The 16,188-nt window shown below is 30.2% G+C and overlaps 2 protein-coding genes across 2 annotated transcripts in view; one reads left to right on the top strand and one right to left on the bottom strand.

Moving 5' to 3' along the window:
- Window positions 1–3,735, top strand: part of LOC105621862 (heterogeneous nuclear ribonucleoprotein A1, A2/B1 homolog) — a 5,817-nt gene extending 2,082 nt beyond the window's left edge. Inside the window, exons 4-7 of the mRNA XM_012203300.1 lie at window positions 184–427; window positions 978–1,193; window positions 1,435–1,594; window positions 3,532–3,735. Of these exons, the coding sequence (XP_012058690.1) occupies window positions 184–427; window positions 978–1,193; window positions 1,435–1,559 (585 nt within the window). The 3' untranslated portion in view covers window positions 1,560–1,594; window positions 3,532–3,735. The remainder of the gene's footprint in view (window positions 1–183; window positions 428–977; window positions 1,194–1,434; window positions 1,595–3,531) is intronic.
- Window positions 3,736–9,476: 5,741 nt separating this feature from the next.
- The window catches only part of LOC105621923 (homeobox protein rough), a 9,023-nt gene continuing 2,311 nt past the window's right edge, over window positions 9,477–16,188 (bottom strand). The window contains exons 3-4 of the mRNA XM_012203361.1: window positions 12,570–12,804; window positions 9,477–9,699 (exon numbers count right to left, since the gene is read on the bottom strand). Of these exons, the coding sequence (XP_012058751.1) occupies window positions 9,477–9,699; window positions 12,570–12,804 (458 nt within the window). The remainder of the gene's footprint in view (window positions 9,700–12,569; window positions 12,805–16,188) is intronic.

Below are 16,188 nucleotides of genomic sequence, written 5' to 3'. Positions count from 1 at the left end.
TTTATATTATATATATATATATATATATATAAGATATTTCAAATTTGTGATATTTTATTTTAATGTTTTTGTATACAATATGATATAAAATATTCTACACAGTTTATTTCTTCGTTTTTTATAAATCTGATTGAATCAGCTGAATAATTTATATTTTTATTAACGTAATAATTTTGATTACAGGCTCTAAGCAGAGCGGAAATGGCATCTGCTTCTGGAGGCGGTGGTGGCGGTGGCGGCGGCAGCCGTGGTGGTCAAGGTGTAGGCAGAGGACCCCGTGGTGGTAACCAAGGCGGTGGTAGCTGGGGAGGACGCGGCAGCGGTGGCGGTGGTGGTGACTGGAACAATGGTAGTAATCAGGGTGGATATGGTGGAGGTAATCAAGGAGGTTGGGGGGGTAATGGACCTTGGGAGAATCAGAATCAAGGTAAAGGTTGAAAGATATTTGTCTTCTTATTCCTTTTAGAATTGAATTGACCCTTGCATTAATAATATCATATTGTATTTAATAATATCATTTGAGAATTGGCTTCAATGTGTAAAGAAAAAGAGTATAAATATGGATTTAAAGAGTTTATTTGATCTTTTTTTTTCTCAGTACGTAATATGCTTTAAATTATATATTGATAATTCTTTAAGATGCCAGGGTCAAGTAATTACAAAGTACAGAGACTTTGTATTCTAAAGAATAACGTACAACATGATAAAAAGTTATTGAAATAAGCGTAGAATAAACTTGAAAAAAACAAAGGTTCATAAAACATGAACAAAAATTAATATAATAATAAAATTATTTTTATATCAATGTTATACAATATTACAAAGTATTTGATAATTGAAATGTTATTACACTAACAATAAAAAAAATAAACATTGTCTCTGCCGCAGAATGGAATAGCATAATAGTGTTTCATTATTTCGAATAATGGAGATGTTAAAAAAAAAGATTACTGTATTTTAATTACTGTATTTTAAAGGGGGTGGATGGAACCAAGGTGGACAGGGTGGCTACAACAGCGGCGGTAATTGGAGCAATGACAACTTCGGTGGTGGTTATCAACAGGGTTATGGCGGAGGTCCAGTGCGCAATAATTTCAATTCGGGTGGTAGACCGGCACCATATGGCATTAATTCCGGTCCTAGTGGACGTCAATCCGGAGACTCCAGATGGTTACCGCCCTTCAGCGGACAAGGTTCCTTCTTGAAATTCAACGATAATTATTTTTTCTTCTGGTTTTTTCCCTGTTAAACTGTTTTCTACATAATTATTAAAATTCAAAAAATATCAAAATCTTTTGACTTTCATTCTTTTCGTTATTGAATGTGAGTCTACTTTTATGTACTTTATCATAGTTATTGCGTTATTTCATCATGCGATTTAAAAACAATTGTTTCTGCTAATCTGTAGTTTTTTTTTTTCTTATGATGCTGCAGGCCCTATGGGTGGCGGAAATTCTGGCGGCGGCGGTGGCTATGGTAACCAAGGTGGTTATGGCGGTAATTCTCTTGGAGGTGGAAACATGGGTGGCGGTGGAGGCGGCAGTGGAAGGAGATATTAAGAGAACATTGAGCATATCGCTGACTCTTCTCGCTGGTAAGCAACATTATAATTATTTCAGTATAATGTTATCGATTTATAATTTCAAAATTGTTTTGTTTAAATTTATGGCAATCGCAAAATTTTAGGAATGTCAAATTATTTCTCACAGAATTTGAAATCGGATGTATGCGATATTAAATAGCATATATACTTTTTCTTTTCTTTATTTTGTTGATTATATATTTATTTATAAATGACAACAATTTTGAGTTACACATATATTTAACAACTTTAACTTGTATAAATTAATTTATTTCAATTTGTTAATTATTTAATTTTATTAGTTTACATGTCTTGCTCATATTATTTATAACGTAATTAGAAATGTACATTCGTCGACTAAAAGGTTGCAACATCTTTTTTTTTAATTCCGAAATGCAGTCTGCTCACCGAGCGATTGATTCTTTACTTACGGATCCGTAAGTAAAAATCAATCGCTCGGTGAGTAAGCTGCATTCTGAAAACCATAGAAAAAATCTGTTACAATCGTTTAATCGATGAGTAATATATATATATATTATATATATATATATATATATATATATATTATATATATATGGATGGCGTGTGTATGTGTGTGTATGTATTAAAAATTTAATTGAGAGACAAGAGAGCATAAAAAATTATCTCATAGTTATATATAAGGACATAATAGTTATTTTATTGTTGATATATATGCATACACACATAATTTTAGGGCTTGTGCAAACAATGCAATTAGAATGCAAAGTTACATCTTTTAGTCATTGTTGTTTGTCTTATTAATAATATCAATACTTGTTACATTATTTTTCTAGCGTGACTATATAATTACTCAATTATTTAGCAATCCAAGTGGCGTTCTTTTTTTTGTTATTTTTGCAATTAGCACGTTTTTGAAAGATCAGAATTTAGGTAAGAATAGCAAGATGATAACCTATTTTCACTTTTTATATCTTACGATACTTTATCCGATGTTAAAAAATAGTATTTCTTTTGTTTTATACATATCTGTAGGATTAGTTATTTTGCTATAGTCTGATAAAAAGGAAGGATTTTTCCTCAAAGAATTTATTTAATATCAAGTGTTCACAATTAATAATACACAAATTTGTATATTAAGACCTCTAAAGGTCTCTCAAGGATTTAAGAATCTCAGGATATCAGGCACCGAGAATTTGAGGAATCCAAGAATAGAAGTAAAGAGATTTTTTGGATCTTTATAGAAAGTGATTTATCAAATTGAAGTAGTATTTTTTAAACTTCCACAGAGTAGTTTGGATATGGAACATTTTCCAGAAAGTTTGTTTTTTTAGAATTTAATGTTCTAAGTCTAATTTAATGAAATATTGCTGTTCCCCTGAAATATTCTCTAATGAGATTTAAGAATTTAAATAATCTGGAAGAAATTCTAGAATTAATAGACATAAAACATTGGTTTTAAATTCTGAAAACATACATTAATTATATATAAGTCTTACAAATTCCTAAGTCTTACATATCTGAAAATTGGACAAAATAAAAACACAGAAATTCAAGAATTTTTAATTGTTTAGAAATTTAAGTATAATATGCCACCTGTTATTGAAGAATTCCATTACAAATTTTGAGATTTAGAATTTATCTAGAAATATATAGATGTAGAAATATTACAATCTTTTAAATAAAAAAATAATAGAATTAAAAAATCTTTACTAAAAAAATTGTAGAAAACTTAATTGATTTGAATTGATTTTCTTAAATATTCATACAAATCAAAATTCAATAAAATAAAAATGTAAAATATTTCTTCATTGTGTAAATTTAAAAATTCTTGGAATCCAAGAGATGTCTTTAGAAATCCAGAGCCTTAAAAAGATCCCAAGATTCGGAAATTCTTGCTCACGACCCAATCGGTCCTTTGCACAGGCTAAGGAGTTTAACTAACAGATTTCTTGACTTTTGAACCTCAGGTGAAGCTACTACTCCTACTACTACTACTACTACTTGTCTTCTAGTCGTCAGTACTTCTGTACTGTTTAGTATCGGAGCAGGCAGGCAGGCTATCAGGCTAGAGAGACAAGACAACGAACAGGCAGAAACTCAGAAACTGTCAGGAAGTCGGTCAGGCAGGCAGGACAATCAGGATACAGGACAGAAAAAGAGAAAAAAAAGTCATCAGTTAGTTCGCAATGAGAGGCTTATACGCCTATTCTTTTCTAATCTTGCGTCCAGTTTTTCCCTTTCTCCACTCATTATAAAGATTCGTATTATCGTTTAAATGTATATTTATGTCCTTTTTATAAAGATCTGCGCGTAAATATTTATCAGCAGATAGGGAAAATATTCATTCATATATACAAGAAGATAATTTATATTAGGAAAAATGTGTGAGAAGAAAAGAGAGAAAAAGATATAGTGCGTGCATGTAGCGATAAAAATGGCAAGAGAAGAGTATATTCATCAGCGTTTTGTAGGCATTAATTAGGACTAATTAATAGGAAATAAAAACTAGTTTACAAAGCTGTATAATCGTTTAAGCATTAGTTGGCTTAAATAAAAGAGAAACCTTTTCTTAATTATATCTTAATTTTGCGACGTGAGGTAACAATAGGCTATAAGCTCAGACTGAACTGTTGCGAAGGATCAGAATGTAGCGGGTAAATTATCTAACGTTACCCGGAATATCTTTCTCGTGCAACTTCGAAGTTTCAATGTTCTTTGTGAAAAACAGGCAAAATGTATATAAAGTACAGTTCTTAATAAATCTCTTAACTTTATGAAACAGACAAAATGTATATAAAATACAGTTATATATTGTCACATGAATCTCTTTTATAACGTAACTTTTTTTCTTCGAAGCTGCATAATAAAATTATTCACGATAATAACGATAGATAGGATCATTTCTTGTACACGTTGAAGGAACAACTTGTAGGACTTGTACAATAGACGAAAAAAAAAGGAAAAGGCAGAAATAGATGTACTGTCGACTGTGTAGTTAATGAAAAAGAAAAAAATACCACCGATATCTCGAGGCGTCAATGTTCAAATATGTATTCGCAGTATTAAATCATTTGTATAGAACGTAAATCCCATCCCAGTCTTTTGTAGTTTTTTTTCATCGCGAAGAATGTCATAAATGTCGATTTGCGAATTTTTTTCGTACCCATTTTCTATTATAGAAAGATTTATGCTCTAGATAGTGATAGATTATCAAGAATTTCGAATCACTACTATTCAACTTGAGAATTCTTAAAAAATCTTAAGAATTTTGAAAGAGTGATAAGAAAGGATAATTTAAAAAACTTGTTAAAAAAATTTTTAATATTTAAAAAATTTAGTTTTTAAAAACCTGGAAAATTTAAAAGTTTACAGTCTTCCAAGGTTGTTAAAGTTTTCAAGTTCTGAGTTAATTTTTTTTTAATATTGATTTTCTCAAAAAATTCGAAATTTCATTTGAATTTAATTGCTTCTGCTAGGAAAAGATAAAATTTTCCTATATACTATTATAATGAATAGATATAATGAATCTCTAAAATTTTTTAGTTTGAAGATCTACATACTTAAAGATTTAGTTCAAGTATTTATCTAAAGCATAATTTTCGAATCTAATCTTCTCATCCCCCAATTAGTTCATCACTTTTCGGTAGATCTAGAGCGGTGTTGAAGTACTAGAGTAGTCTCTAGTTAGTCTAGTGCAGTTTTGAAATTTAGTGACGAAGATTATCAGGTTAAGAGAGCCAGGAAGAAGCTAGCAGATAGCAGAGAGAAAGAGCGAAAGAACAGGAAAAAAGGGAAAAAGCAAAAATAACAGAGAGAGAAAGGATTCTCAGGCTGCGACAGACAGGACTAGTGTTTACTAGACTCTTTCCATTCTAGCCTCTGTTATGCAATCACAGGTAGGAATGTTTCGACTCATTTGCTTAGATATACATATATAACACGTAAATGTACATATATTTTTATAGGGTGTTAAATGGCAACAAGTGTGTGCATGACATTAGTCTTATTTTACAATGTTTTTTGGCGACTACGTTGTGTATCTGGTGCACTGTATACCAGAATTGTTGTTATTAATAAGAGAACTTGCGAAAGTTTGATGAATGGAAAAGAATCGGTAGAATTTGCTTTAAGATTATATCGAGAAAGTTAAAAATTTCTAAAATATTCAGAATCTTTCAAATTAAAAAAATTTTTTATAACGTTGCTATAATTTAATGCAAAAAGAAAAAAAATAAAAACAAATGCTCTTTTTAAAAATGCGAGAGACACGATTTAAAGAAAGATGCGCGTATGCACATAAAGTGGAAATAAATTTTTACTTTGAGAATTAAAAACTATACAAAATTAATTTTGAAATAAATAAATTATTTTTATTATTTATTGAAGACTGGTTGCAATTATCTATCATGTTGCAGATTGTCATTTGTATATGTATATTAAATAAAAAGTTTGTATATGTCTCATACTAAAGTTTATTTTTATTTTAATTTATCATTTATACAAATTCTAACATTCTAATTAAAAAAAAATACGTTTAAATTTTTTTAAACATTTTGTTCAATGATACATATATAAAATCACGAAGTTTAGCAACACATGTGTAACGCTAAGAACATTGCCGATTCCATTTAATTCATCTTCCTTTCACAAAGAAAGTTTTAGGTTGAACAAGAGATTCATTTTCGTTCGTATAGCTGTTGCATCGTTACTGTTTTTTTTATATTTTTCTTCTCTTTTTTTTTATATCTTCACCAGTGTTCGTGTGTGTACACAGAAAGTCTCTCTTTAAAAATATATCGTTTAGAAATGAAGAGGGCTCTTTAAGAGATGTGCTTTTTTTCATATATCGTCGTCTGAAGATTTAGAGTTTAAAAATATATAGTATGAATCTTGAATTTTAGAAAAAAACAAAGTTAAAGCTTTATTTATGTTAAGCAGACAGAATTTTATATCATCGAGTACTTTAGAAAAATTCATAAATTAGATCTTCAAATATCTTCTTTTATGATTTTTATGTTCACTTTGTAGAGAAATTTTCAAATTATATAGCATTTCTATTCAAGATATTTTTATCGCATATTAGGTTGAAGGAATCACACTATCAGAACTATGATATCTAGGAAATCAATTATCAATAATATATTTGATATTCAAAATGTTAGTAAGTTCTCAATTTAAAAATCTTCATCACCTAAGATTCCTGTAAGAATAATTGATTTATACTGTAAATACACTTTCATACTGATTCGTCAATATACAAGGTTTTCTTTAAGAACTCGAGATTTCCAAAACAAGGATGTAATCATGCAAAAACAGGTAATGCTAATATAAAAAAAAAATCAGAACTAATTAAGATTGATACGATGAAATACTAGTTTTTTTAAAAGAGAAATGAGTTTAACAAATAGGTTAACATCTAAAGTTGAGATGTAACAACCGGCATTATCAAAGAGACTTTATTGCTCTCAAGATTTACATGGCATATCATGAGCAATTGAAATTTCAGGAATCTGAATCTCGAATATTAATATTTATATTGAAAGCTACACATTTAGACATATGGATTTATTTTTAATGTAAATTCATTACACGGAAAGTCCAAGTTCAAATTTATAGGCAGCTGTGTCCTCGTAAGGCGCGAAAAAAAGAGACGAGAAACATTGTCACTTAGTTTATTTAAGTTCTCTCGTTTGCGAAAGGCAGGCAGGGCGTTTCTTATTGAGACTTCTTTTTACTTTCACTGTATTAATTGCTGTCTTTCGTTTTCATTAATTTCTGGTTTACCGTTTGGGCTGGTACTCTGCGAGAGCGATGTGCCTGTGCCGCTGTCCTTCCAAGGCTGCCGACCGAGGTAAGTTCAAGTAACGATCTATTTTTTCAAATTGTTTTAAGTATTAATTGAGATCAGGTAATTTTGAGAAAAATCTAAGAATCTTCTAAAAGTTCCAAGCTTCTAAAAGTTCCAAGAATCCAAAGATTGAAAAAATGAATAAAATTTAAAATTTTAATACCTAAGATCTGTTCCTTCAAAAATTTTTTATTGCTTATATTAATCTTAAGGATACAGTTTATACTGTGGCAACATTTCAAACTAAATGGTTCATATTATTTTAATAACAATATTATATTTTCAAAAGAAAAATTTTCAAATAAATATTCGGAATCTGACTTTAATTTGCTATTATTTTGCAAATATTTAATTTCTTCTTGAAATAATTGAAAATATTATCTTTAATAACATAGCCTTTTTAACATTTTTTATCAGATGAAGAAAAATTATTGTATACGCATATTAAAGACATTTTTAAAAATAATTTTTAATATTTTTTTTTTTTAAGTTACTCATACAACTTTAAATAATTAATTAGTAAAATATTTGAAAATTTTATAACAAATTTATTGCATTCACAAAAAGCACAAAAATTATTAATTTCAAATCTACAAGATAGACTGTTTTCTTAAGCTTCTATACATAACAATTGAAAAAGTATTTTATATCAGGGGAGACAGAGGTTAAAAGTAAAACGGGAAATTGTAACAATTATATAAAAAAACTTTATGAACAAAATATACAAGTGTAAAGAAAAGATAGAAGTTTATAATAAATATATTATAAACTTCTATCTCTTTTTTTACGCTTTTATATTTTGTTTATAACGTTTTTTATGTAAGTGTTACAGCTTACTCGTTAGTTTTAATCTCAGCCTCCACTACTAAAATTTTTAGCAATATGAAATTTTTTATGAAGAAAAAACTGAAAGATTTTAAAAAAAGCTAAAAATTTAATTGAGAATTAAAAAAAAGAGTCTACTTTCTCTCTTGAATCGGAATCTCTCGAAGTAAAATTCTTGCATTTACAGTTATAAAGAATTTACAGTTTTAGAAATTGAAGAATTTTTGAAACTATAGAAATTCTAAAAATTAAGAAATTTAGGATTTTTTTAGGATATAATAAGAATATATTATATATTTAGATTGTAACACTATTTTTACACATTTAATAAACTTCTTTTAGTCTACAGAGCTGTGTTTTTTCATTCTCCTCCAAAATTTCTCGTGAAATACATGCAATTGTACTTATGCGTCAGCTATAAAAAGTTATTTGATATATTTATATTATAACCCATTGCACTAATTATTGTGAATTATTCACGAAACAATTAAATAACTAAACTATATATTTTTTTTTGCAGTTTCGTGTATTCTCGTTATTTTGATTAAGCTTGTTCATTACAGATAAAACATGCTCAAATCTTATGTTTATTATAATTATCATATAATTAATAATTGTGCAACTTTATACGTTACGTCACTAATATGATTAATTGCAATCCGATTGACTTTTCGATAATAATTGTTAACAATGTTTCATGTTTTTTCGTTCCAAATTAATTTCATTCTCGACGTGCTTTAAAAAGTTTTAATCTTGAAGACTAATGTTTTAGTTCATTTTTACCAATAAATCAAGTTCTAAGAATTAGACAAACTTGAATTAAGATTAAAATTAATCTACATCGATAGAAATAAACATGATTTTTTTTTATCTTTCATCCCATACAAATAAATGAGAAAATGCAATTGAAAAGGAACTCTGCAAATTACATGAAAAATTCTAAAAACTAAATTAATCAATTTCCAATGATATTTAAAAAAATTATGAAATTAAGAAAAAAAACTGGTACAAAAAAAATATCTTTTGATATTTGACGTCAATAAATATTGCAATTTTTTTCCTAATTACTTATTATATAGCGCCAGAAAAGATTTTCTTAACGTTTCACCTTTCATGCACGCCGAAAATTGATCGTTAAAATTGTTTCTATATCGCGTAGTTTACAGAGAAAAAAAGGAAAATGAACTTATTGTCAGATGTGTCTTATCAGTGAACATAGCGATCGCACGTTGGATTTAATTAAGTCGTGGACACGAGATTCGGCGGATTATCAGATGTCTCGCTGCTACTGCTGCTATAACGTGGCTGATCCTTCGAGGACGAGTCGATGACAACGGGATTGCTGGAGATGCAGGAGTGATTGGTCACCGATCCGTAAGTATCTTTGTACAGGCAGAGCCCGCAGAATCCTGTCGCATTGTAAAGCGGTAGATTCACCAGGCCGTTCGATACCGCGAAGTTTCTGTAAATCACAAAGAGATTTGACAACAAAGTTTAACTGTTTCCTGAAAATTTTTCTGATAAATGGTAATGATCGTAAATGTTGAATACTTAAATTAAGATATTCAATACTTTCCAACTACAAAGATTGCTGCTACTGTATAAAAAAAAGACATTTCAGAGAGATTGTAAAAAGGGAGCATTCATGAATGGCGTTTCCACTTAATTAAATAAATGCTTTTATTCAGCGAAACATTAGGGAGAAATGGAATCGTTACTTAAACTGCGAATCGCGTGTCGGCAGCCAGCCCTCTCCGCTCGTTTATGTTCTAAATGCTTGGCTGGTTATTAAATGAAAACTGTTAATGAGATTCTGCCGTCGAGACCTTAGCTATTTGGAACATAATCGAGCTTTTTATAACATTATCTCTGGTGAAAATTTTTCTCAAAATTTTTTTATATAATTTTTTAGAATTTTTGTTTACATCTTTTTTAGAATTATTCTGCATATGTATCAATTTTGAAATATTTTGAAAATAAAAATCTTATAGAATCTGAAATATTTGTTATATTTTCGGAAGTTATAAATGAGGAATAAAATCTTATTTAAAAATCTTGGAATATTTTAGGATTCATGCATATAAAAAATTCTGAGAGAAGATGTAAGAATGACTTTCTCAGAGTTTTTTTTTTTTAAATATTTCAATTTATGTAAAAATTTTTATCAGTCTGACAAAGAATTTATAACATATATTTGATTTCCCATTTTCTCCCTTTTTTAAATTAATATGTAATATTTTGTTTACTATTAAGGATTCAGGAAGAAAAAAGTGTTCGTAATTCAAGAATGTTAAGAGGGACGATTTAGATATGTAGATGTATTCAGAGTAATATATGAATAAAGAAAAGTTCGTCGGAATTGTAGTCAACCTTCAATAATAAAAACACTGGAAGAAGAAATAGAAAATTCAACATGAAGATTTATTATATGGTCTTTGACAATCGAAGAGATGATGGACAGGTAATAATTCTGATTGATATAGTATAAACTAAAACACAGTACGATAACTTAACATAACTTAATTTTAACATTTTTATGTTAAACAATATTTGCATTTTTAACATTTTAATGTAAAAAAATAATCTTTCTAATTTTCAACATTTAAGTGTTGCGAATTAAACAGAAATATTTTCAATGTTCAACATTAAATATCTTAACGATTGAAATGAATCGGATTTTGAAATGAAAAGTTCATCAATATTCTATTAAAAATTTTATTAAGATTTTATTTAAAATTTTGTGTGATCGGAATGAAACTGTCGAAATGAAACTCTGTCCACTCATTTCTCAGAATCCTCTCCCCGGAAATTCTCCTGTGAATGTCTTTGAACGTTTTTAGAGCAAATTGCAGAGATGAGGACAATGCATGAATGCTCGAGGGTTGCGACAAGTGGATGAGAAAATCTCGCGGTTAACACGGGGGATGCATTTATCCGTCGTTTATCCGGTTTATCGAGCGTCAGGTGCATATCGACTGAATAACACCGGGAGCACTCACCGGGAGTGGTGTAAGGGGTGCAAGGGGTGCAAGGATAGCGAAGGGTTGGCGAGATTCGACGGACCCCGAATATGCGACGCGCTCGACTGCGGTTCGACTGGGAGTTGATACGCCGATGCGATACGCCGCTAAATAGCCTTAAGTGGGATTACGTCTCCCGCTATTGTGATCCACGGCGGAAGGAGGAGCTCGTACAAATTTCGGTCTTTGTGCGGTGCTTTGCGGGGCGTTCTCGGCGCCTCGCCTCGCATTACGAAGGGTGCCGAATTCATCGGGCAACGCGTCTCTCTTTCGGACCGTGCCGGCCGTGTTCTCCAGAATAATTGTACTCGTGATTTCAGGTGAGATGGTTGATGGGGTTTCTCTCGCGATTTGGGATATTTAGAGGAAGGTTCTAGTCCCGTCGTCGTGAGAATTTCGGAAATTGGAGTATTCACGAATGTAAACAGGGCTCGGGATGACCTGAGAATAATTTTCATATTTTGAAATTTATAGAAAAGAAAGAAAGAGAAGAAAAAAGAATAATTTAAAAGAAGGAGAATCATTTTATTTTTAAATTATTTTTATGGTATTATGTCTCTCATCGACGTGAGAATTTCGAAAATTGGAGAATTCAATGATAAACGCAGCCTCCCTGATAATCTGAGAATAATTTTATATTTCTAAGAACAGCTGATGAAACTAACGCCCGCGCGTTAATAGTCGCATTGAAAAGCATGATACATCATGCTGACAAGATAACAAATCGACTGGATGCATCGTGCGTGGGATGCAAGGATGTGGGATCTATGCGAAAATTGCCACATGTTCCATATAACCCTCTTACTTTTCCCATGTCAGTTTCAACGAAGAGAAATTAGATTAACGTGGCTTAAGTAACTTTCAGAAATAATAGCAATATAAAATCCTAATTTTAAGAATGTAAGGTCTTTCTGGAGAATTAAAACATCAATTTGTTCCTTTCGCATTTCCTTAAAGTCTTGAACATTTGTTTGTACTCCGTATATTAGAAGTCTGCTATTTTTTTGGAACTTTTATCTGTGTATTCGATATCATTACTGTGTATTTGTCTTGTACTTTGACTTTGAAATTTCTTATTTTTATACAATTTGAAATATTTTCATAAATTAAAAATTTAGATATTTAATAGATTAAAAGTTTAATGTGATTGAATTTCTAGGCAATTAAAATTTAGATAAAAATTTAGAAAAACGAATTCATTTAATAGTATTCTCGAGAAGAAATCCAAAGATACAATTAAGATTACAAATAAGATTTTAGATAGATTATATAGATTATATAGATATATTTCAATAGATAAAAAAGTGAGTACCGGTACTGCTGGTCTAGTTGCGCCTTTTCGATTCTTTTGTCCTTGGCGCGCCTGTTCTGGAACCAGATTTTGATTTGCGTTTCGGTAAGTCTCAAGGAAGTTGCGAGTTCGAATCTGCGTCCCCTCGAAATGTATTCTCCCCGCCGATACTCAACTTCCAACCTCAGCGTCTGTTCGCCGCTGAATGTTGTCCTTTGTCTTCGTGGTCGGCCCTCTTTTCTTCTTCTACGCGCCACTGCGAAGAAAGAAATATCAAATCTCCAGTAGGTGCAAAAGTTTCTTTCACATGTTCAAAATTTACGTATGTATAGCACGAGATATTCTTATTTCTATAGAATTCTGATTTAAATGTAGCCATGTAAACATCTGTGTCATAAATTATTTTCCTAGAATCAGAACTAAGGATTTTGAAGTATTTTTAATTTTAATCTTTAGTATACATCATTCTTTCATATTCTGCACATTTCTCTTCTTTGAAATATTAAGAGTATCTGACTAAAGGTTCCATTGACTAGACATGTACCCAGATAGCACCGAATATTTATTACTATTCATTTTTTGAAATGTTACATAAACATTTTAGACATATTTTATATAAAGCTTTATTTGAAGTATTAAAATATAGACTAAATATTTTATATAATATTTATGATGAATATAAATAAAATATTTATAGTAATTATTTTTTACTTAGATTCTAATGTCTTATTAAATACTTTCATTTATAGCATTTACCACACAACTGCAATAAATATCAGATAGCACAGAGAGTTTAAAAAGAATTATTCAGTAATATGTCATCATTTCAGAAAAAGAATTCATCTTTTGCATCTGAAAATGAATTGCTATTGATATATTATTAAATTTTTTTTAACTTTTTGTGCTATCTGGGCATTTCATAATATTTACAAATGTTCAATGATCTGTGATGAATGAATGATGTTAATGATTTGTGCAATCTAAAACCACAAAAATATTTAGAAAATATTTCAGATAAATCTTATAAACATTTATAAATATTATTGTGTGCTGTCTGAGTATGTCCGAATGCTCACCCAAGCTTTATTTGTTCATATTATTAATCTCAAATATTTTTTAAATATAATATTATAATTTAATTGTAATCTTTAAATATATTTAAATTATAATATTGTAATAAAAAAAGCATTTAAGATTAATAATAATAAATTTTCTATAAGTGTTCATAGGTAATATTTATCTTAAACAACAGCTTCTATTCTTTTCCTTTTTAAATACACAACTTTATAAATTTTTTCTAGATTTATATTAAAGTATATGTAATCACTTAATAACTTTTATACTTATATAAAAGTGATGAAAATTAATTGGAAAAACAAATGGTCGTCAAACTGTCGTGTGTACTAAGCTAGAGTTTCGTAGCAATGCAACGAAGTAGAATGGGGAAAATAATATGGTTCGTTCTTTCAATTATTGTTCAATTGATAATAATTTTATCAGCGTAAAACAAGAATAATCACGTGACAAAAGCTTATCGTTTTCATAAATTTCTTCTAAACATTTAAATTAATTGACGAAAAGCAACAAGTAACAAATATTTTAAAATAATTTTAAATTTCATTTTTAAATTTCAATAATTTGAAAATTTAGTAATTTAAAAATAAAAAATTCGTCACATGTGTATCATGATTTGCTTTCTTAATACTTCAATTTGATTCTCATTTTGGTTTTTCAGCACACTTGATGGGATTCGTGAAATAAATCTGGGCGTGCTGTAATTTCATCTTTGTTACGTAATAGAATAATTAAGATGCACTGGTAAAAGAGAGCGATATCGGAAATTGAGGCTTCTCGAGGCTTCGTCCAATCTGGCGTAAAGCGGATATGGGATACTAATTGCTCCTTGGACCTTATAACCGTTTAAGACTTCAGAAATCTTTATAAATTTAAAATATGAAAAATTCTTAAGAATATTATAAGATATTATGGAATATTATGAGAATTTCTGTATAATGTTCGTCGATATTCTGCGACACCTGTTAAGTATCTTTACGAAAAAAATATCTTTCGATGTTTGGAACAAATTGGGATCGCTGGGATCAAATCTGGATACGTCACACAGATATCAACGGTATAGATTCCTCGACGATACAAGCCGCGACTTACACAAACATCCAGCGAGTCAAATCGGTGGCTTGTGAGGCTTAAGGGAACTTGGGAGAGGAGAAGAGTTGGGTTTTTCAGTAGGAATACTGCGGTAGTATATTTCTCGCATTGAGGAGCGGCCAACTGCGTCTCGTAATCTCATCACAATATCGCGACGAAGTGTCGAAGCGGGATAAAACCCGCGAGTGAATGTGCGTGCCGCGTGCGGCTTGTCCTCGCAATGTTTCTGGCGTAACGCGGAGCGTCAAACTTTCCAGATGAAGAGTGAAATTCGTTAATTCCTCTCTCCCGTCCTCCACCGCTGCGATATTCTCTGGTCATCTGCTAGAATATCTCTAAACCCATTTGTAAAAATAGAAATCCCATACACATAGTGTGAAATATTTATATGAACCATTTTTTTTTAATATTTCAAAAGTTTTTCATAAATATTTGTAGAATATTTTAAATATTTTCACAATTAAAATAGTTTAAAAATATTGTTGAAAAAACAATATTTCAGAAATTCTGATTTCGAGCATATTTATGTTTTATGAAAAATTCTAAAATATTTTAATTATAAATATAATTATAAATTATAAATACTTTATTTAAAAATATATTCATCGAATTTCTATGTAAGTTGATGTACTATTCTACAACGTTCGTACAACTTCTGAAACAACTGGGAAATTTAAAAAACCGAGATTATTCGAATTTTATAAGAAAGTTCTTAAATTTATTTAGTTCTGTGAAATTATCAAAAAAAATATCTTCATCCGCTTAAAAACGATCATTTGCCCCGGATGTTTCCTATAAGTAATTGCTCAACATTTTAATGTGTTTCGAATAATTATTTTTGTACTTAAAAAAGCTATGCTTTTTGTATCAAACCTTTTACTTTTTTTTTATTTATTTCAAAATTATATTTCAAAATTTGTCAATATTTCAAATTTCTATAAGACAAAAGATTCCCTTTCAAGTGTCTCTTTTTTAATGCCATATTTCTGCGAAAAGTATAAGTGAACAAATACATTTTTTTTTTTCTAGAGAGCTGGGAGAGAGTCAGGCCGCGGAAAAACGGTGAAAGTTTTGTTAAATTTCAGAGGAGCGTCTGAATTGATTTCCTCCTGAAATCCTTCCTGTATGGAATTGTGCTATTGTTGCGCAATAGAAGAGTGCCTTAATATCCTCTCCGTCTGGACGGTGGCCGTGTCCGCTCGGCGCGGGCGTCACGTAATACGACATCACAAAATCTGCTTACTGATTCGCGAATACTCGAACGCAAAGACGCCTTTCGATCCTAAGCTTACGAAGAGACGAGGAGGAAGGAGATACAAAATGCAGAGAGAGAGAGAGAGAGAGAGAGAGAGAGAGAGAGAGAGAGAAGAGAGAGAGAGAGTAGAGAGTCGTTACGGACGACGTACGTTAGTCGCGACGTACCTACCTCGTCGTTAGTTTTCGGTTGGTTAGGTTGTTACTTCTTCTATCGTAC

The sequence above is a fragment of the Atta cephalotes genome, assembly GCF_000143395.1.
Source record: "Atta cephalotes unplaced genomic scaffold scaffold00038, whole genome shotgun sequence".
Classification (NCBI taxonomy): domain Eukaryota; kingdom Metazoa; phylum Arthropoda; class Insecta; order Hymenoptera; family Formicidae; genus Atta; species Atta cephalotes.
Note: the sequence above shows the minus strand (reverse complement) of the source record. Positions and strands in the feature narration are given on the sequence as shown.